Genomic DNA, 21849 nt, shown 5'->3' on the forward strand with positions numbered 1-21849 from the left:
GCTGTGAAACCTGATCTCAAACTAAACACATAAAAAAAGCTACACGGGTGCATGACTTGCTGAGGTAGACACCCTCGTCCTTATCTGAGACATCAGATGTGGCCAAAACCACAACACTGGAAACGTTCGGTACTGATACTCTTAATCTGCTCTCCGTGCTCCTCTGTTGCCAGGAATGTGTGAAAGTGGATCTGGGCAGGAACATTTATATTTACATGGAGGCTTCGCTCCGCTGGAAAAGTCTTGATCTGAGGGCTGGTCGGACCGAGAGCGTAATCCTACATTCATCGTTTCTTTGAGTCCCAGGTATTGAACGTACGTTGATTAAGTAAGCAGATGGTTCAGTAACACCTCATGAAACTGTGTAAAAGGGTTAGACGTACCTTGGACCCAGAGGTTAACATCCTGACTGCGCAAACCAATGTCGTTCGTCACTTCGCAGCGGTAGATTGCGGAGTCATTGCGCTCCAACGGGCGAGTGAAGGTAAGGGTATTGTTTGAGATCTCAACACCCTCAGGCACCGATCCATCCAACCTGCACAAAAAAACAAAAAGAAAGAAACACGGCAGATATATGGGTTTAGAAAGGAACGTATGAATCAAACAGAATGTATGACTTTAAACCTCTGCTTAGTCAGTTTTCCTGTTGCAACCATTGTACGAGCACATGGCTGCGATAATTTGCGCTGACTGCTCCTCCATCAGTCACGAAGAAAAGCTTTGTACACGAGCGCAAAGTTTAAAAAAAAGAAAGAATGATAATAAAGAGCTCGGCTGTCGAGACTTTACTGGTGCTGTCAGCCCAAATGGGACCATATTTCTTCGTTTTCAAAGCAAGATGATGACAAAGAGCTGCCAATGGGCCAGTGTTGCTCTGAAGCATGAACTGCTTGGAATCTTTTATTTATAGCGGGGAGTCTTCCCGATGGGTGCAGCAGGGCATTCAACAGCTCCAGTGTTAAGCTGGAGGTAATTTATAGACGGGGGCTTCTTCGCTTCGCTGCTTCATTTCAGTTTGTTTAAACTAGTTCAGAGCTACGCAAGTGAAGCACACGGCGGCTAATCTGTCATGAAGTACATGCTAACGTTAGCTACGCTGTATTTGATTAATGAAACAAACGTGTGTACAAATACTCATCATCTAGTTTACTTTCTGAAATTTCTCATGATCTTTTGTTGTGTGAGATACCAAAATGTGAAGATCGTACTTGTAAGGACCTAAAAACAGACACCCGGCTTTCATTATTTACATTTTTCCAATAGTGCAGATCATGTTACTGAGGCTGAGTAGTGGAGGGCAAATATCAAAAGGTTTTCCCAAGCAAGGCGTTGACAAGGACGGTCTGAATGCACCCTTTAAACAACTTAATGCGCTCCAGAGGGCTGCAAGGGTTACAGTACTGGAACCATCCGAAGGACACGGCCCCTAAAATTAGGTGCAAGCAACATCCTAGTGAGTTCAAAGGTCCACATTCGTGTGTATTTAGCTAATGTGCAAGTTGGTAGCTGTGAATGAATCGTTCAAAAAGAGCTGAGTGACAGAAATATGGGCGAAGCAGCGAGTATCAGGTTTATTCCAGCAACTATGAGCATTAAAAACCAATTACCACAGCAGAGGATCACAATTACCAACTAATACCCTTCTTTTTCGCTTGCACGCAAGCAGCAGTAGTCTGCAGGACTGGAAAAATGATGCCAACCAAAAACATGTAGTTCCTCAAACAGCCACACGAGGCTGGCTCAAAAAAAAAAAAAAAAGACTCAATCCCCATAAACGTGCAGGTTAAGATGTTAAATGTTCAACTTTACAGCAGAAATAAACTTGTTTAGAGTTGTATGGGGTTGAGTTTACATTGACTCCCTTAAAATTATGCCTGATTAAGGGTGTGGTCCCTTTGGATGACAGGTTAATGCCCTCTCTAGCTGCATGTCACCTGTGCGTCTGAGTTACACTCGCACTTAGCCAGTTTTTCAGCGTAAAGCCTCCATGAGCCATAAAGGTTGTTGCATAATCCCGCTAAATTGAAGGTTCATTATGTATAACTCATAAATGCCAAACCTTCAGTTTAGTGGGACTATGCAACTATGTGGTTATGACACAGAACTGCCTGGCAACAGAAATGAGGAACAACCGACAAACAAAAAGTTGTGGATTCAGACCATGACTACATGACGTCGGCGTGTCGCGGATACTGACCTGATCCATGTGAACTGACGGGCAGGTGGGTTTGCTTTGGCGCCGCAGGTGAATTTCACATTCGCCTGCCCCACATACCAGTTTTTGTCAATTCCGATTATCGACACCATCGGTGCAACTGCGAAACAACACAAACAGAGAGTCTCAGTGTTAAAAATCTACGCAACAAATAAAATGATTTGAATACATTTTATTCAAGTTATTTATCTCGTAGAAAAGCACGCTGACCAACATTTATTGTGTGTTTTTTTTTTAGGGTTTTGTTTTTTTGAAAGGGTAAAGACCAGGACTTTATTATTAGTCATTGTGAACCCAGCAGCTCAATGACAAATGAGCTTTTCCATTCCAAGAAACAAAGGCTGTATTATAAGCACAGTAGCGAGCGATGACAAAACAAAGGCTGTGCAGGACTGTAACAGGGTACAGGATCTGTTGGTGAGAGCGAGCCAAGAGAACAAACAAATGACCCTGGGTTGGTGGAAAGTTAGAAAATGACAGACTCTCTCAGACATTAGATGAACTGCAGCTAATAATAAACTCTAGTGCCTCACCATGACAAAGAAAAAAAAAAAAAAAGAAGACCAACTCATGCCACTGTAATAAAACATGGCAAACACAGACTTGGATATCCAATTTTTCATTGTGATTTCTCTGGAGGAGAAATGAGGAACTCATTACTGGCCGCAGAAAGATGCCTCGGCTCACCGTGTCCAATGACCCTTTTCACGCAGTTCAACGCTGAAAATGTGCTTCTTTTGCACTTAAAATCCCTTGACTCTGCATTTGACATGATTTATTGAGCTGGAAAGCCTCTTTCTTCCTGTATTAACCTTGTTTTTCTTTTTTTTTTTTGTGTGTGCGTCTCCACTCGTTGCCCCCAGCAGCCTCATGCTACTTGCGCTCGCTGCTAAGGCCTGATCAATATTTCATAAAATACCTTCATTAGCCTGCACTCACACAAGTCAAACACAGACTAACGCACTGCCCGCCAAGGAAGTACGCATCAATGATTATAACATTAGGACCACTCTTAAATCGGCCCTTTATGGGAAAGGAAGGGAAAGATAGTGAGAGGGCTATTCATAAATCAAGCTAGCAGCGAGGGTTAATACCAATAAGATACACTGGACCTTTAAGGGATGCAAAGTCCGAGGCATAGTAATAATACTTACTATTTGGTTACACATTGTGATCTTCATTATACAAGTTCATTCTAGATGAGTTAAATTTTAATATAATGAATTACCGTGCGTCGTTCCTTAAAAGCAATAAAAGCAGTTTAGTGCAGGAAGCGCAGGATTATTCGACAAAACCGCGTTTAATATACATATAGCTCTATATTTTCCATACGTTTGGAGAGATTTGGAGCCGTTTTTCTGCCAACGAGCCACAAGAATTCTCGCTCCTGGAAAATAATTGATATATGGATATGGATTTAACGGGCTGAGCAGTATTTACAGGAAAACGGGCCGTGTTTTATGGACTACATCAAAATAAAAAGGATGAGTTAGCCATAAAAATGTTGCTTTGGCACCACTTGTGATTCAGGAACTTCTGACCGAAGAAACAGGAAAGAGCCGTGGAGCCAAACTCAGGTGCAGCTGTGAAAAGGGCGACCATGAAAATGCTCTGCACTGAACCCCGGCTGTATCTGTGTCTGCCTGCATGTGAACAGTAGTTTGTCGGGCGTGTGAGTGAGAGATGATACCTGAGAGTTTTTACTCTGTAACGTTCACATGCTCAGTTCATTTTATCGACTGATTGAATGCAGAACACTGACATTCACTCGGATAAGTTCAGACCATATATCCATGTTTCCATCTTAAATATTATTTTCTCAGTTTGAGACACAAAGAACTTTTGTCTCAACCATCAACGCAGCTACAGAGATGGTATCGGTTCAACACTAACATCTGATCTGGAAATAAAACAACGAAAGTCATTGATAGGACTGCAATGCTTTCATTAAGTGCTAATGTCCGTGTCTGTGCTCGGTATCGGAAAGTACAGAATGTGATCTGAAAAAAAGTATAATAACAACAGCAATAATACATTTTAGTTGTGGGCGCCTTTCAAAGCACTCAAGGTCACCTAATAAAAATAAAACAGGAATGCATGAAACATCATCGGAATAACAATGAAATGAACTTAAAAAAGCAGATTTAAAAGTATGTAGAGATGAGATAAAGGGAGAACTGGAAGAAGATGTCTGAAACATATTTGAGAGTCTAGGTTTTGGATGTCAGGTGAGAAAGTGCATCGGTTCATCCCTGACTACTAAGGAGTAATAAGTTACCTAGTGCTTGTTACGGGTTTATGTGACTGTCATAGTGACTGTAAATGGTTTTACAATTTTAGTGAGTAGTAGTAAAGCGGTATATAAATGCAGTCTGTCTACAACATTCATTTGTCATTTAGTTTTTACTACACTGAGGAAAGAACAAGACAGACACGTGTACTTACTCACTGTACTGCGCAGCAGTTTACACATACCATTTGATTACACGAGCAACGTAGAATGTAATTTATCTTTCGAAAGACGTAACAAAGCTACGGAGGAGCGTAGCACTTACACTGAACATTGAGCGTGTAGTGTATGCGGAACTCTGTCTGCAGGGCCGGGTGACGCACCACGCAGGTGAGCTTCTTCCCCTGGGCGTAGCTCTGCGGCTGCCACAAGTAGCGCATGTGTGTGGTGGTGGTGCCGTTGGGCTCGTCGAAACTCTGCCTCACCGACCGCCCGTGCAGCTCCGTCTCCCAGTAGACGTCGGCGGCGGGGCGGCCGCGCTCCGCTATGCAGGTGGCCACCAGCGACTCGTTCCCGCCGTCCAGCAGAGCGGTGGGGCCCGCGGACACGTACACCTTCGGCTCCACTGGGGGGGAGAGTCGGGGAGAAGGCAGGAAATGAGGAATTGACAGAATGGATTACAAAATGAATATTGATCTTCTTGTGCGTGCGCGTGTGTATAAATAAATAATGTCCAGTGGCCTGAGTATACTTAATTGACAAAAGAGCACAGATTGACTTCTTCCATTTCACCTATATGCATTAAAAATGGATGGGCCGCGCTCTTCAGTCATATGGAGGCATTTCAGTGGAGACGTCTTTATTGTAGTGTGCCAAACGTAAAGTGTGTTTCAGCAGAGTAGCACACGCAGCGGTAGCCTCTATTTACTATACGGCTCCAGCAAAGCACATCAATACCTGCGGCACGCATATGACTTTGAGAAAAACACTGAATGTTGCAGAATCTGGGGCTGCAGCCAACGCCGTGGTGTGTTTGCGTTTGACTTTGTTGCACCAAAAAGGAAGCGGAGCTAAGTTACTTAACGCTTCACATTGCTTTAGAGCTGGTGCAATGTTACACCAGCATCCTGAGAATGACCGGAGCCTTGGACGTAGCAAGGGTTTTCTCAGCATAGAGGCAAAACAGATCCATGTAGCGGGGACGTGAGCAGAATAATGTAACCCTCTACCTGTTACACAAAAGCAACGAAGCAGTTTGTCTTATGCTGCTCTAGCCAAAAGAGAAAAAACAGATCACACACACACTGTCAGCGATGACACTCGGGAAAGTTCAGGAAGACAAAGGAGGAAGAGAGGACGGTCCGAACACAAAAGAGAGTCCGCTGAGGGAGGGGAGGACACAATTGTAGCGATATAAAGTAGCTACACAGGTTATATAAGGGTTCACTTCCATGCACCATCACTACAACTCCCATATTACATTTCAACGTCTTTGTGTTGCGGTACACCACCTCCTCTGTCTGTGCCTCCTTTACAAGAACAGCTGTTCCACTTACTGCAACGGTGACAGTTTTAAAGAGGGCACGTGGGTGAATACGGCCGCATAATCCACGACACAAGGGCATCATCTTTAAGACGTCTGCCACCGTCCTCCTGCTCCGCGGCCAAACAGGAGGTCCAACAGCTCATTCAAATAACTACCGGCACCCCCTATCTCCCCAACCTTTTTTTTTTTTTTTAAATCTTCCAAAAATAACCTGGCGTCTTCTTGCATGCAGGGGCGGGGACGGCGTTCTCAGTCCTCCACCTCACATTCTTGTCCCTGCCCCTCCCAGCAGGCCTCCGACTATAAACAGTAGCTGCTCTATGTTAGGAGGCTGGAGCATCGGAGTAACTAAATCAGACAGACGTGTTAATTTGGAGTTTCTGTCAAAATGGGAGGGGAACGTTTCGCACGAGGGGAAACGTGTAAGGGGAAAAAAAAAAAGGGTAACGATTTCCCTTCAGCAGACTGGCTGCATTGGCCTTTTCCCCGGTCCACATGTGCACACCCAACACTGATGTCAGAGTGGAAACCTCTATAAAGAGCGAATTTAACTGGATGCTCAATGACCATTCATCACGCCGGGACATTTTTACAGTATAGGATTATTTAGCGTCGCTATTTAAAGCAGTCAGCTAATCACCAGACATCATGTCTAAAGTCGGCTATGACGGATGTCAAGCGCTGAAAAGTAAAAACAACCTCAACCTCAACCTTTGTTGCGCAAATGAAGCCACGGTGGACAGATATGATCAATGCAATGATGTGCAAGTAGCTAAGTTCGGGGCCACATCAGCCGAGTCGCCACAACAAGAGAAGACGCATAGCAACGCGCGAGCCAATTTAAGCGTTCTCACATGTAAACCGCAGAAACAGTTTTATAGAATTGAAACAATCACCCTGATACATCTGTGAACTATGACACATTTGAGATATTAAGCAACTCCAGACCATCTCTCTGTGGGGCTGATTTCTCAGCCATCTAACAGAGAGATGCTCTCAAGTTTTGTAATATAATATATTTATAATAAAAAAAAAAGTTGCATTATTGGTCACATGATCAAACAAACAGCTTTAAACTAAACTGAATGTTGTTTATGGTGAGAGGATAAAGCAACGCTTGGGGCTTAGCAGTAATAAATGCCTCTCAGTGATATCTACCTCGTAATGCGAGTGATTTGTTTTTACAGTCAGTTGTAGTACATTGACCTGTCACCAGCCGAAAACAAAGGGTCATTGTAATTCATCAACTTTATGTGTCATATTCTCCTCCTCTGGTTCCTTCCCACTGCTTGGTTTGGCTCACACACCAGGGACCAGCCCCTGCTCAAACGGCACTGGTGGACGCAAGAATGAGAAAGAGAGCAAACAGAAATATTGTGTGTTTGGGTATTTTGATGCTGAATGAATGCAATGCAGGGTCTGCATGAACAGCGGGTCTTTAGAAGCGAACTGGATGTTCACTGCACCTGTTAATCATTACGATTCGTGTCGTGACTTTGGCCTATTATTCATGGGTTTGAATGTTTCAGTGCTTTGCTTTAGTTCATTCGAAAAAGGAATGAAATGAAGCCATGTGCTTCCTCGCAAACCTCAAAGTGTAAACATCAATCAAAAACTGGAATCTTTAATTAAAAGAGAGAAAGAAGCTGAAACTGAAACCAAACACAAATATTTTGTGTACCAGTCGTTGGATCCGAGCCCGCCTGGCTACCCTGCACTGCATATTTTCTAATGAATAAGAAAAACTTGTGAAAAATGTGCAACTCCAAACAAGGCAGAGACGAAGAAGCCACTCTTCATCGCTGCCTTGGGAACCTGGACCTGCTGACTCTAGGTCTTGTAATTGTGAAGTGCTCTCACGTTCTCTAAGAAAAATACCCAGAGGGGTAACCTAATTCCCACACGACATGTATCAAATTGCAAAGTGCATCTATTTCTACCATAATGACACCCTAATTACATCTGAATTGTAAAGGAGGCCTAGGCATGAGTTTGTGTATGGGTGTGCGTGTGATTGTACGGGCCAAAAAAAAAAAAAAAAAAAACATGCCTGAGAAGCTGTTCGGAGAAGACAGCAAGGTGTAATTGAACTCTGCGAGGTCCCAGACACTGCGGCTGTCGCTGCAGCACTTAATGTAGCATTCATTAGACATCAGAGTCTCCTTCAGGCCCCGGAGACAAGAAGAAGCTGCCTACAGTGCAATCTCCCGCTCTCTCTCAGCACCGGCACCCATTTAGGGCTGGAAACATACGCTGACCACAGAGACAGTTCAATGTCCGTGCTCCTGAGAGAAGAGGGTTTATCTGTCCGCACGGTGAGGAACTAACAGTAAATGTATGTATCAGAGCCGATATATCGGGCCGATATTTTCAGTTTTCACTGGTATCTGTATTGGCCGATATGCGGGTGCGTTCACCGATACATATATATACATATTATACATATATATATGTATAATTTTTTTTTTCTCCCGGCAAGATTTACAGACAGGCACATCCACAGGCAGCCCTGTTTGCTGGAGACGCTGAGGACCCCAGCAGCCCATACATTGCCCCTACCGCGCTAACACAGTGCGTGCAGTTGGACGCTGGAAAATGCTCGTACTCATAGGCGTGTCGAGCATCCCTAAAAATAAGTAGTAGTAGTAGTAGTACTAGAAACAAAACAAAAAAAGTTTTTCTTTTGGTGTTTTTCTTTGTTTTTTTAGCAACTTTTACTGTTGTTGTTAACTAGGAATTTGCTGGCTGATGTTTTTTTTTTTTTTTCTCTGGCAAGTTTAGTGCCAGAGAGAGAACAGTGCAGGTCAACCGCTGTCCACGGTTCAGATTGGAGCTGTTGTGCTGTTGTTAAGCTTTTGTTACATGTTAATACTAAAGCCAAGGTGTAAGACTAATTCTGCCTGTAAGCTAAATGTCAGACGTTTATCTTTATATTTTCCTTTTGGGGGAAGGCGGAGTTCAGACCCTAAAACTCTTTGACTTCAATAAATGTTTATGGTTTTGGTTAAATTGAGACACATATGTTACCATTGTGTCATTTTTATCATGTAAATGGAGGGAAAATAAGCAGTATCGTCTAGAAATATCGACTCAGAAGAATCAACAGCACGTATCAGTCAATGCTGTAAAAAAAAAAAATCCATATTGGTTGATCTCTAGTGTGTATTCATTTCAACACAATGATGACAAGAATCCAAGCTGAAATCCATTAAAAAAAAAAGAGGCATTTTTGTGAGTTTCCGGTATGATCATAATTAGCAATAAGGGGTAAAGAAGTCAGAACTGCAGCTGCAGATTATAGTTTACAGGACGATCCAAAGGTTTTTTTTTCGTGCAGCTTTGTAAAATGCAACTGCATAAGAGTCATTCTGAATCACACCCTGCAATTAAACTTATTGTTTCATGCAACCGAGTGGCATCAAGCTGGGACAGCCAGAACTTCCTGTATTGTGTTTGACCGGTTGCTACATGAGCACAGAGTCGTCTAGATGCAAGTGTTTACGTGTGTTTGTGTCTTGCATGTAGCGCCTCAGTGGCTTTACACAGGAAACTGATTCATCTTCACTCTTTCAACATTTTCTAATCAGTAGTAATACAGTTGTGTGAATTTAAAACCTTTCAAAGCGCTTTTAACAGGATCACTGCAGTAAGTGTGACCACACCAGAGCAGCCTATGTCCAGCCGCAGACTCCTGCGCGGATTTAAATCTACGTGGCATCAGTCCAGACAGTACTTAAAAAATTAGGTGGCTTCAGGGAGCAGTTTATTCCACCAGGCCCAACACTCAGTGGTCACCTAAGCTTTGCTTAATCACAACCAACAGTCTCCCGCTTTGAAAAGTGAGATTTAAGGACAGAACGAGGAGCCGCTCGGTGCAGGTGCGAGTCAGAGAGCTATACTTTACCTAATACATCAACGTAGGTTGACGCTTGTGTGTTCCCCAGAGGAAACGTCGCCACTTTGCAGGTGTAGGACCCGATATCCGCAAAGCCAACTCCTTCAAGGTTGATGGTGGCATCTTGTATCGAAGGGGAGACGAACGAGATGCGCTTGCCGTACTGCGAGGAATAGGACGTTCCAAACTGTGGGTTGAACACCGCCAGGGTAATGGTGCCTGAAGGAAGACGGCGTTCCCACGAGCTCTGCGTGAGGCTGAGGTTGGAGCCCACTTCTATCCTGCAGCCCAATGTGATGTTCCTCCCCAGCACTGCTGTCACCGTGGCAGGGACAACCACCTGGTTGCTGCTCACACCTGCTGAGGGAAAAAGGACGGAGATGAGATTCAGATAAACAAGAGCAACGCGACAGTGTTACACTATTGGATTAAGAGATTACAGGTTTTGTTCTCGGGTGTCTCGCAGTGGAAGAAAATTGCCTGGGAATTCAAAGCTCGTTTTGTCAAACTGCACCCTTCTCCTTTGCTAAAACTGACGGCTACGACAACGCAAAGTGCAGTCGCTGGGATGTGCCAAGAGAGAATAAGGGAGGAAGTTTCTTTACATTTCACTGCGACACGTGTGAGATAACAGACATTTTAGGACACGTGCTGATATTTTCTGATGTTAACAGCACACACCGACAGTATGTTGCTTTACTAGCCTTCCCAGGGTCACATTAACAGCCATTTGTTCCAGACGTGTTTTTTCCTGAGGTTGAACACAGACCAGATTTCATGTGGGTTACCTCTGAGTGCTCTGCTTTCCCTCTTAATAAGCAACACACTCTCACCGCAGGACACTCAGACTGTCCCTCTTGCTAATTATCAGAGCACCTTTCATGCGAGGGAAGAAAAAACAACTCTGGAAGGAGATGAAACAACGCACACAACGTGACGGTTTATTCCTGCCTTTTTATGAGGCCCTTAAATTGTCTTGAGGTCCAACACAGGTTTTTTTTTTTTTTGAACATCTACTTTACACAAATGCAACATATATGCTTATGTTCTGCTATTTAAATCATCCTCAAATGCAAATGTTAGTTGAGAACATTATGCTGACATGCACCATGAAAAACCTTAACCTTAAATAAACCCTGAACTCTTTTTTTTCTGTTGGTTAAGTCGAGGCAGGTTAACTTATGTCAGTTATGCAGCTTTCCACTGCAGTCACTGCTTTTATCCACGGTGCATCGGACTAAAAGTGCAAAAGCAACGACCCCCTTTTTTCTGTTCGGTGTATCAAGATCTGTTCTCAATCAAGAAACAATTCGTGACACCAACAATCAGAATCAGATCGTGTCGCTGCCAAAGGGTTCCCACCCATAGTGATCTACACATGACAGATGTGCTACTGGGTTGAAGCAAAGCAAACGAAAACATCCAGCTCGGTGGGAACGACTGCAGTATCTCGGAAAAACTAACCTGAAATAAATCCTAAATTACAGGTTATGGCTACGGCTCTGAATGAAGAAGAAGAAGAAGAAGAAGGAGGAAAAAAAAATCTCCTTCCTAGTTTTTAGCATGAATAATCAAACACATGAGTCACTGATAGAAACACATATGCTTATTCAGTGAGCAGGCTGGAACGGTGATTTATAACGGTGCTCGACGGAAGCTTAGATCCTTCATTAAACCTCACGGAAATGTTTGTTTTATAGATAAAATCTGAAATGTTTTCATCCGATTTCATTCAAAATATTCAAGCGGCACGTCTCCTGTTTCCTTGACTCGGTTGCAGTGAGAGTAAGCTATATTTGGGTGCCATAAATTTCCACTTTGTACGTAGTCTCGGATGTGTATGGAGTAGAGCATATAAAAGTGGCCCGCTGGCTGGTATTTTGAGTCTCTGGCATGAATGCGAGTGGTAAGCCACAGCAATGCTATCTTGGTTTGTGAGGAATATAGCCAGGGAGGCTGAGGCTCCCCGTGCTCCATTACGTCCCTGTAATTTCAGCGACTACACAAACACACACACACACACACACGCACCCAGACGCACATTCACACAGAGAGACGCAGAGTTTCTCCCTTCCAAAATAAGAAATAAGTGTGTGACCATGTGTGTAAGAGTCAGGCATTTTGTTTGAATGGCTGCCGTGCAGTCTTAAATGTATGTTGCATTGTGTTACGAAGTCTCATGCTGCGCTATCAACTTCGGGCTTTCCTGTTTGTTTTTTTTCTCTGCGGATCCACGCTCTTCAAAATATTTTGCTTCTCGCGTTGCTGTGTAAACTGATCCTGCACAGCTCTTGGCCACGTTCAGGCCTTTAACCTACTAACCTGACGAATTACGCCCCGGCTGCCATTTTTGACGTTCGTAAAAGTCACTTCGGATCATTAATCTGTTTCCATTTGTTTATCTCCTTTTCCCCCGCCTCGAGATCTGGTTTAAAGGACGGCCCGCGGGGGCCAGCGTGTGCTTTGCGGCGCATGTGTTGCCCTGTGTTTGCATTGCTCCTGTCACAGATCTCTGGGCGTGCTGGCGTGGGGGGGGGGACCAGGGTCGGAGCCATTCCCCGCTTCACGGTCATCTGAGCCGACGGGACAGCTGTTTGTTGACACCTCACGGGCGCAACTCTGCTGTTTTGCTCGGAAAACGCAGCAAACATTACACCGCGGTGACGACAGACTGACAGCGGGACAAAGATTCACAGCGTTGCTATATCTGGAACAAGAATGCACATAAAAAAATAAAAAAAAGTCCTCCAGGTTGCCCGAGCAGTATGCTAACACGCTCGGCATGCGTGACATTGTACCGATGCTTGCGCGCATGTCCCAAACTAGACTACTCCCCCCCCACACATGCTCCACATACTACAGCTACCTGAGATGACGCTCCAACTGCTACCGTATGTAGTTTATCTGTCTCAGTGTGTCAGACTTCGGGCCTGTGAAAACATACAAAGAAACTAGACTCCGTCCGTGCTATGTGGCGTTTGTTTTACAGTAAGCATTTGGAAACAAGAAGGAAAGGCGGGGGGAAGTGTTTAAAGAGGACTCCACCCTTGCCATTAGGGGAGGAGAGACAGATGGCCTCTGCATGGGATACCTAAAGCCAGGAGGAGAGTGGGGAAACTTGGCACTGCTGCCTGCGACCATGAAGAACACAGCCAGGGCTCACAAACTAGAGCACCGTGACATATTATCTAAAATACTGCAGGCAAATGAAATGTAAGCAGTGCGTTAAACACAGCTGTCATGCAGTTTCATCAAGGAAATAGGCGTGCTGCTGCAGTGCTGAGGCATTCCAGGGCTGTCACTGTATCCATTACTGGTTATTCATCTTATTCAGCAAATGAAAAAGGCTCAGAAGGACACGCGTGAAAAGCTTTACACTGTGTCACTGTTCTGATGGTTTACTCTGCACGAAACACCTTAACCCAGAGAACCGCAAAACCACTGGCCTGAAAATCCCAATTTGACCGGAGAGAGAGAGGAAAAAAACCGGGCTGCACTTTTGCCCCCTGTTCCCTGAGAAACCAGAGGAAAGAATGAACTCATGGGAAGGCAATGCTTGCTCTTTGAAGAAATGCTTCATATTTGTTTCTTTCCCTCCTGACATCACTAATTGCGACAAGCTGCTCGAAAGCAGCAATGCTAAATCAAAACCTTCCTCTTCGCCTGGCAACCGGCTAAAACATTCCACGTAGGCCGACGGGGCCGATCCAAGATCTCCACCTACCCAGACCTGACCCAGCGCCGGCCCTGACCTCCCCAGAGGATGCCGTCTCCTGGCTCCAGATCTTCCCAACGAGGCCCGCGGCGCGTATCAGAGCCGCGTGAGAGACCGGAGGGGCTTCACGGCAAGAAAAAACGCTCGCCAGCGAACAGGCAAGACAGACAATGTGTCATGTTTATGTAGACAAACTCCATGCATAGATTATCATGTCAAACAGCGCTCATGAGGAACTGATCTAAAGACCTCACAAGAGAAGAATGCAGACACGAGATCTGTGCAGGAGGGAGTGCGGTTTAAGGCGAGAGGAAACTCTGAGTTTTTTAAGGGGATGAATAAAAGACACAAAGCAAGAAAAAGGGCAGCTACTAAGAGGAAGTACAGGAACGAGAGGGACACGAGAAAAGACTTGAGCAACAGTATGTAATCGCGTAAAAATATTATGTACTCAGCAAAGTAACTAACACGAGAGCAGGAACATGGAAAAGAGTTCAGTCGATCAGAGCCCAGCTCAAAGTTTAAGCCATATGATCAAACGCTTAGCGGTGGTTTCATTCGCCGAACAGGAAAAAACTGATCCGGCTGAAGGAAGTATGGGCGTCACAGGTGAACCAGGAAGTTGATCTTTAAACTGTGAGGGTCGTTCACAATGGTCGCTGTTTACTTTAACCTTCGTTTTTATCTCCCATCCAGTTTAGTTAACCTGGGAGTTCAAAATATCCTGAGCTGCTACTGCAGGAGTTTAATGGGATCATAACCATCAGAGTCAGAGGAGAAACACAAGATAATAAGAACATAAGCAGGAATAAACCAGAATTATCCTAGAAAATGATTTATCTGTTTAATGACACCGCAGTAAAGAGTTTAACGCGGTCTGACTATTCTTGGTCGGATTGGTCTGAACACCCTGTACTTTAACAACAGCTTACGCCCTAAACTGGCAAAAGGTTGGCTTATTCCTGCCGTTCTCTCCTCCGACACGGGTTAGCAAGTGACCGACCTGTGGTACTCCAGACCCAGCCCGGTCCTCAGGCTCTTCCCTGGTCCACTAGTTTTCAAGTGCACGTCGAAGGTAAGCAGGTTGAAGGGCAGCGTTTCATTACTGTTTAATGAGCGCAGTAATTCATCCTCCTTCCAGGCACTAAAGCCCCTCCGTCCGGTGGCCAGTGGAAACATTAGCCAACTATTAAACTTCCATCCGATTATAAAGGTCACGATTTAGAAAAATGCTCATTAACATGCACATGAATGAAGACGCTCTGGGTCCCACCTTTGGATGAAGTCATAAAATAATTATTCAGTAATGTCTCGACGGGCACGAAAACCGGTTCCGTTAGAGCCGAAGCCCTCGAATGCAATGAGGAGGGAACAATTAACCCTGGGAAAGAATATTTCATTGGAGATCCACGTCCTTGGGTGCAGTAGAAGTGGGGGGGAACAATGGTTGCCAAGATCTTCTATTGAGCACTACAGCAAACGCGAGGAAGTCAACAGGCGTCGAGTCATTTGTTTGGCATTGTTGGGTTCTCAGGAGGTGCCCAGGGGAGAGACAACATCTGATAACACCTACATGACCAACGCAGGACCTTTGCTTTACTTCTGCGAGGCCCACACGCCCGTCTCAGTTAGTTAGAGGCAGGATAGGCCAAGTGGTGAATTACTCGTTTTCTAGCGTGCGCTTATCGTAAGAAATATTTGTGCAGCGTGTAGAAAAACACCAGTGCCCACACCGGCTCTAGTCTACCCCCTTCCTTCCTAGCATTGTATCCTGTGAGGGCGTGAGGGCTTTTTCACTGGGCTAATTCATGACGCGGACAAACACGGGCTGGCAGGCCTCTGTAAAGGACCGGGCGAGACTCTTTCACATGTCACTGTCCTCTTCAAAACCCTTTTCTCTTTTCTCCCCCGCCCCCCTGCAGCAGAGCCGACTCGTGCGCCCTTCTCATCCGAGTCACATTTGATTAAAGATCGGTGCTTAAAAGGAAAAGATCGATAGTGTTGACATACCGAGTGTCATGATAGCTTGCAACCTCTCTTCAGATTCAGCGCTGTAGGACTCGTGAAGGACAATGCCCGCCGCTGTGTGCGAAAGCAACACAAACATTCCTGCAGTGTCCTGTTTTATTGTGTGGGATTTGTTATTGTTTGTTGTCGTGGGGGGTGGTTGTGGTCTTTTAGGACACCCACACAGTGCTCTAGACACAGAGGTGGGCAGCAACGCAGAAAAGCCAAGAAAAGCAATTTATTTCTAAAAGTCACACACGATTCCAAACGGCAGGGAAAGGCATTTTTCTATGCGTTGTGAACACGCAACTTCATTTTAAAGGTGATTTTTTTTTTTTTTTTTTTTTTTAAGAGGAGAGGTTGCAAAGGCTCCTAATTAGAGCTTAGGTGTCTGAAATCCTTCACACGTAGACGCTAACAAAGACACTTAACCTCACTTCGAAATAGTGTTGAAAATTGCACTCTCTGGCTCACCAAGTGCATCTTTACTGCACGTCATTTTTCACACGGTATTCTCACAGCCTATTTCCTCGTTGCCTCCAAAGACGTCAGAGTTTGAAGCGTATAATGCAACAAGCAGTGTCTTATGGGCAACTAAGGATCTGTTCAGTTGGACGTCTTCACAATATTCGCTCACGTCCATAATCGGGCTGACGATTGCAAATATGATCCTCGTACACCACTGTCTGCGATAACACTTTTGCGTCGGCGTCATATATTTAACTCGGGCATTTGCTCAAGTTTTCCTCACGGCCGCCGCATCTGCGTCCTCCCGTCTCTGCTGCTGCTCCCAAACAGTTGGGTGAAAATAGATGCCTCCTGAACAATGCTCGAGTGTGAACCCAGCTATGAGCCACGAGGTCACGCGTGCAGACAGATTAGCCCCGAGAGTCACGCTTTGTTTTCAGACAAGTTTGTTTTCACTACAGTGACATGACGCTTTCCCTCAAAAAAAAAAAAAAAAAAAAAAGTCATTTTAATGCCCCGATGTAATATCTGATGAAACCGAGATAATTTTTCCTTCATCTGGACAGAAATAGGTCCGGCTCTTGTTGGGTGGTGGCAGGGGCTCTGTACTAATAACAGACTGCGCTGCTCTTGACTGGGTCTAAATAGACTACTGTACTTTCATTAGACTGAACCAACATAATGGAAACATAGTTTCCCACATGCCCCTGAAACCCCAGAGGGAATTGGCTTGTTTTTCTATAAAATGATTCTCATGATTGTCCAATTTTAGATTTCTTGTATGACGCCTATTTCTATCAACAACAAGTCATTTTTTCTTTTCAAGAGATCTACATGGAGTCAAGGAATTACTCATTTCAGTTGCACAAACAGAGCAGACAATACTGTATTATGTATTAGAGGAACACGGATATGTGTGAGAACAGACAGCGAACAACACACAACTGTACAATCTTATCAACAAAGATCCTCTGATGATTTTCATTTGTCGCTCCCTTGTCATTAAATGTTGTAAAGTGTCTGAATTTCTCCAACTATTCATCCAAATACTGATATTGGATACCACCGTTCCTCTGTACACGTCTGACTTCCAGTATTCCTCTGGGTCTTGCCACGTTGTCCAGAAATACCGGTACTCGGATGGCACCGCTATCGTGGCCTGTATCCAGAGAGGGGAGGAAGACGAGTACAGGGATCTGGTAAACACCTTCAGCAAGAGGAGTTCCAGAAACCACCTCCAACTTAACAAAACCAAGACCAAAGAATAGGTCTGCAGGTCTAAGGCCAACCCCCCTTCTAGTTGCCAGTTAATATTGACGGGGTTGACACAGAGGTGTCCCCCTTGATGATGAACTGGATCGGTCAACAAACTGTGACGCCTTGTGTGAAAAGGGACGGAGTCGGCTCCACTTTCTACGCAGGCTCAAATCATTTAGTGTGTGAAGTGAAATGCTGTACATGTTCTACAAGTCTGAGCTGTCGTCCGCTGGGGCGGCAGCTTGACAGACAGGAACAGGAATCGTGGAGGAGTCTGGACTCTGTGGGGACGGCCACTGAAAGACGCTACAGAGCACCCTGGACTGTGACAGTCACCCTCTTCACCAAACCCTGGATGGTGGCTCCTGTCACTGAGCTACAGGACGGAGCTCTTCAGGAGGTCATACATCCCCACAGATGTTAGAATACACAACTCTAACTGTGGTTAAACTAACGACCTGGCTGATTGCACTGTCTGTGGCACATCTACACAGAAGACTCCTTACGCTGACACACTTATGTAAACTGGACATTCTTTGTCAATTTTACTTCTACCATTATCTTATTTTACTTTTATGTCTTGTTGTTCATATCAATCAATAAAATGACCTCGAATCTTGAATTGTTTAACCGACTAGGAGAATTCGACCGTTGAAACTGATGTGGCACACCGCTCTTCGTCTACTTAAAGCTACATTTACTCCACAAACAATCTTTTGGCACACCACAAAACTGCAACATCCACCCGCTAACTCCTAGCCAGATGCACAGAAACTGTATTCATTATTACACAGGATGAGATGTTACAGTCTCTTGCACCAAGATCCGATGCAAAACACATTTAGAAGCCAAGTCAGAAACTAAAAACACCGACCAGCAGGCTAGCAGTTAGCAACCAACAAGCAGACACCAGCTAACTAGCCTAGCCAACCGCAGGGCTAGTTAGGGTTATAAATATTCACATTCAAATATAAATACCCATTTGCATATGCAGCGAAATGTTAACTCTGCTGCTGAGGTCGTTGAAACACAGATCACTTGATACAGAGAAGAAAGGTTGGATTTAAAAGGTTTTAATTGAGCTGATAACACTAAAAACTACATTATGTATGACATAGTATATTTTCCAAATAATTAGCAAAATACCAGTCACAGCAATGACTAATCGGAAATCATGCACTCAGGATTGTAGTTTTACTTTGCATGTTTATTTTTTTTTCTAATCTTTGTTGTGTTTGCGACAATTTTTGCAATCACTGCTAATCACCAGCACAATATTTTCTCTTGACACTGATACAGCGTCATCAGTGAAGGAAGCGGCTCTGTCGAGCAATCAGCATCGCTGTCCTGCACGTCAACAATCACCGCTCCGCAACGGGGGAAGGAAGTAAAGTGGTCCAACACAAACCCTGCCTCCGTACAGTGTGTGTATCCACTAGTCAATAACATAACAGTACAACAGCGCAGCACTTCCCCGGCATTATCTCGGTCGGACGCAGTTGATTTTCTCCGACACGCCCCCTTTTATCGGTACATCCTCTCACCGCGTGTCTGCAACAGATTAAAGCGGCACTCTTGATTTTCATATACCGCCAACTTTGCTTTGAGCTGCCTTTCGGTGTCACTCGGGACTTTGGCCATTAGATGAAGAGCACGGCTGAGCGAAGACACAAGCTCATATTTAGATTCAACATGTAAGTGCAGAACGTTCCGCCTGCTGCCCTGCCTGCGATGACCTGCAACTGGTACAACAACAGCTCAATCAAAGGGGAATAAAAACAACACGCCACTAGTTCACAGAGATTCAGTTGCTAAATAAGTAGGCTAAAAAGTAATTCAGACATCTAACATCTAACTTCTGAGCGCATTTTTTATGGGGCTCGGGTTGCACGTCAGGTTTGAAGTAGTGTTCTCAAAACACGCAGCTCTCTTGTATGTAAAAGACAAATATTTTTGAATGCATAAAAGCAGCGGTAACCCATCCATCGTCGTCCGACTAAGAGGCCTGGGTTGCAGAGTAAGTGCGCCTTAAAGCCCTCTCCTTTAACATGAAAAGCAATCTCTGCCATGTCTGGCATTCTAACGGTTTTTAAAGCCCTCACTTGAACTCGCCTGTTGTTTTCTTGTGACCCTTTTCGCAATCCAAGTGGCGGCAGAAAATAGCAGCCACGCACACAACTATCAAGCAGCAACATCTGACTCTTCCCCTGAGTGACGGAGCAGCTAAGATGTTTAAAAAAAGACGGCGCGCAGATATGTCCCGCTGCCCTTCATCAATATTAAACAGTAATAAAAGCCCGCCCGTCTATCTGGTCCTCTCCGCCGCGGCTTTGATCGGGACGGGGGAATTTATTCAAGGTTTACACTCTGTCTGGAAATTAGGGGAAAGTCTGAAATTTTAAAACGGACGCGGGGAAATTTGACTTACTGTCTGAGGAGTGCGGCTGTGGGGACACGGGAGGTGCGGCAGCAGCGGCGGAATAATTTGGCCGGGGACACGTCTGGGATAGAGTTGCGCAAAATAGTGTTTGAGCCTTCGCTGCAGCAGCAACAACAACAACAACAAGGGCTGTTTAGGAAGCCAAATGAACAAACTCTGAATTATGGACCAGGCAGGTCCCACTTTCACCGGACTTTAGCGGCTGACGTTATCGGAGAAACAATAGGGACAAAGGGAGGGTGGATGAGGAAACACCCCGACAAAACTATAAAAAATAAAAAAAAACATTTAATGCAATCCAGCTCTTTCATAACAGGTTCATTCTGTCGAAGCCAATGGTCTAATTCGAACTGAAGTGTAGCAACGCGAAAAACTCTTCCCTGAGTGTTACAAGAAATAGTCTTGGACTGCCACCACGACTGAGTCCACTATTGTAAATAATGCATGCAGTGAACATTTCCTGCTCATTTGTGGTTTTGGTCTCGAGATCCAAGTCCGGTGCGGTCTGGGTTTCCGCTGCTACATTCAGCTGTGTTATCTTGTTAAGAATAAAAGAAAAGCCTGGATGCAACGCTGGGATGGCATGCAGGTTGTATACGGGGAGCAGATGAGGGATTTGAGCAGGTGTGGAAATATATGTCAGTGCTCCACCAGATGGGACAACACTGCGTATAGCTGCCTGTCGACGGTCAGCGCTGGCCAGTATTTGACTGGTGGGTGTTAATAATCTCCCACCTGGGTGGTAAGGGGTGTGTCAGCGCACACAACTGACTGCGTGCCCATCCCACAGCTGAAAGAAGTGAAACAAATAAGAAACTCAAACTCGGCCACACCTGTTTCCCATAACCTCCGCGCTCCTCTCCCGGGGGATTCGGCTGCTGACTGTGCACATCCTGCGCGTACACCTCTTTAATACGGACTGTAAAGCCACAGTGTGTCCGAGTGACCCTCACCTCCATCGCACAGCGCGATCTACTCTTTTAGGGGAAAACCCCCGACTCCTGAAAACAGCAGGCGAAAAAACCTTTTCAAAAAGTTTCCCTCTGTTCATTCACAGTACTTAATTAACCATGGAAATATCTGGAAGCCATTTACACGGTTGCAGTTTCCTATGACTCAGTGATTGAAACAGCCAGTTCCTGTCTATCCGAGATTTATTCAGTAGACAAGCGATACTAGCTTAAACACAGTGAAACGCCGCTAATATTAGCGTTTTCTATGCATTTTCCCCTCCTTTCCCCCGTCGTCCTACCAGCTTTGAATGGCTAATTGCTCTCATACCGCGGCTCTAATGGCTGCTAACTATGGTTGGCTGATAGAGGAAGTAGATACAGGAGGGCTGTGATTGGTCCATGAAACGAGACAGCTGAATTAAACTGGAAACCAGACGGCTGAATTAAAGGTTGTGGTTGGCTTGATTCTATATATGTGCTATTATTATTAATTCCCTAACCTGTCTGTGGTACTCAGCCACAAACCCATTCATTCATACGCAGAAGTTTAACCTTTAAAAGACAAATATTACGGAGGAAATCTTAAAAGTTTTCAATTAAATAAATCACTAAAAAAGTCACCATCTATTGCAAAATAAGAACGCATGATGGTGATGGAATAGCAACGATTATGGAAGAAATGCTGTATCAACTTACAACTAATGTGATCTCTATATATAGCTCTCTGAATATGAATGCTGAATGGTGAATTATCATCAGACGAAATCAGACCCAGGCTGACTGGTTTCCAGATTTAAACATTTCCCTAGTCGCTGTTTCACATTCACAAGTATTTACCTGGAAAACCCCGAGCTTTACAATGAAGTACTGACAGTAGATGCAATAAGTTTTGCCAGTGAGCCTTGCGCTTACAGCTATCTTTCATCAAAAATAAGCTTAACAGTACAAGATATATGAAGAAGTAACTGGACGGTCCCAGTGAGCTGTTAGATGAAGAGCTGCAGGCAACATCTTCGCATACCTCCAGCTCCTCAGCGAGGTAAACAAATACTTTCACTTTGCCCCGTTGCTCACAGACTCATGCCATGTGCAGCGTTAAATCAGACCGCAGCGCGAAGAAAAA

General features: G+C 44.7%; 1 protein-coding gene across 2 annotated transcripts in view; it reads right to left on the reverse strand.

Moving 5' to 3' along the window:
• The window catches only part of nectin3a (nectin cell adhesion molecule 3a), a 32054-nt gene that overhangs the window by 6300 nt on the left and 3905 nt on the right, over window positions 1–21849 (reverse strand). The window contains exons 2-5 of one of the 2 annotated variants that reach the window (XM_047595047.1): window positions 9896–10243; window positions 4771–5070; window positions 2198–2315; window positions 384–535 (exon numbers count right to left, since the gene is read on the reverse strand). In XM_047595047.1, the coding sequence (XP_047451003.1) occupies window positions 384–535; window positions 2198–2315; window positions 4771–5070; window positions 9896–10243 (918 nt within the window). Of the gene's footprint in view, window positions 1–383; window positions 536–2197; window positions 2316–4770; window positions 5071–9895; window positions 10247–21849 lie in introns of both variants that reach the window. The other variant, XM_047595046.1, reaches the window with a different exon arrangement.

This window comes from Mugil cephalus, chromosome 9 (genome assembly GCF_022458985.1).
Source record: "Mugil cephalus isolate CIBA_MC_2020 chromosome 9, CIBA_Mcephalus_1.1, whole genome shotgun sequence".
Taxonomy (NCBI): Eukaryota; Metazoa; Chordata; class Actinopteri; order Mugiliformes; family Mugilidae; genus Mugil; species Mugil cephalus.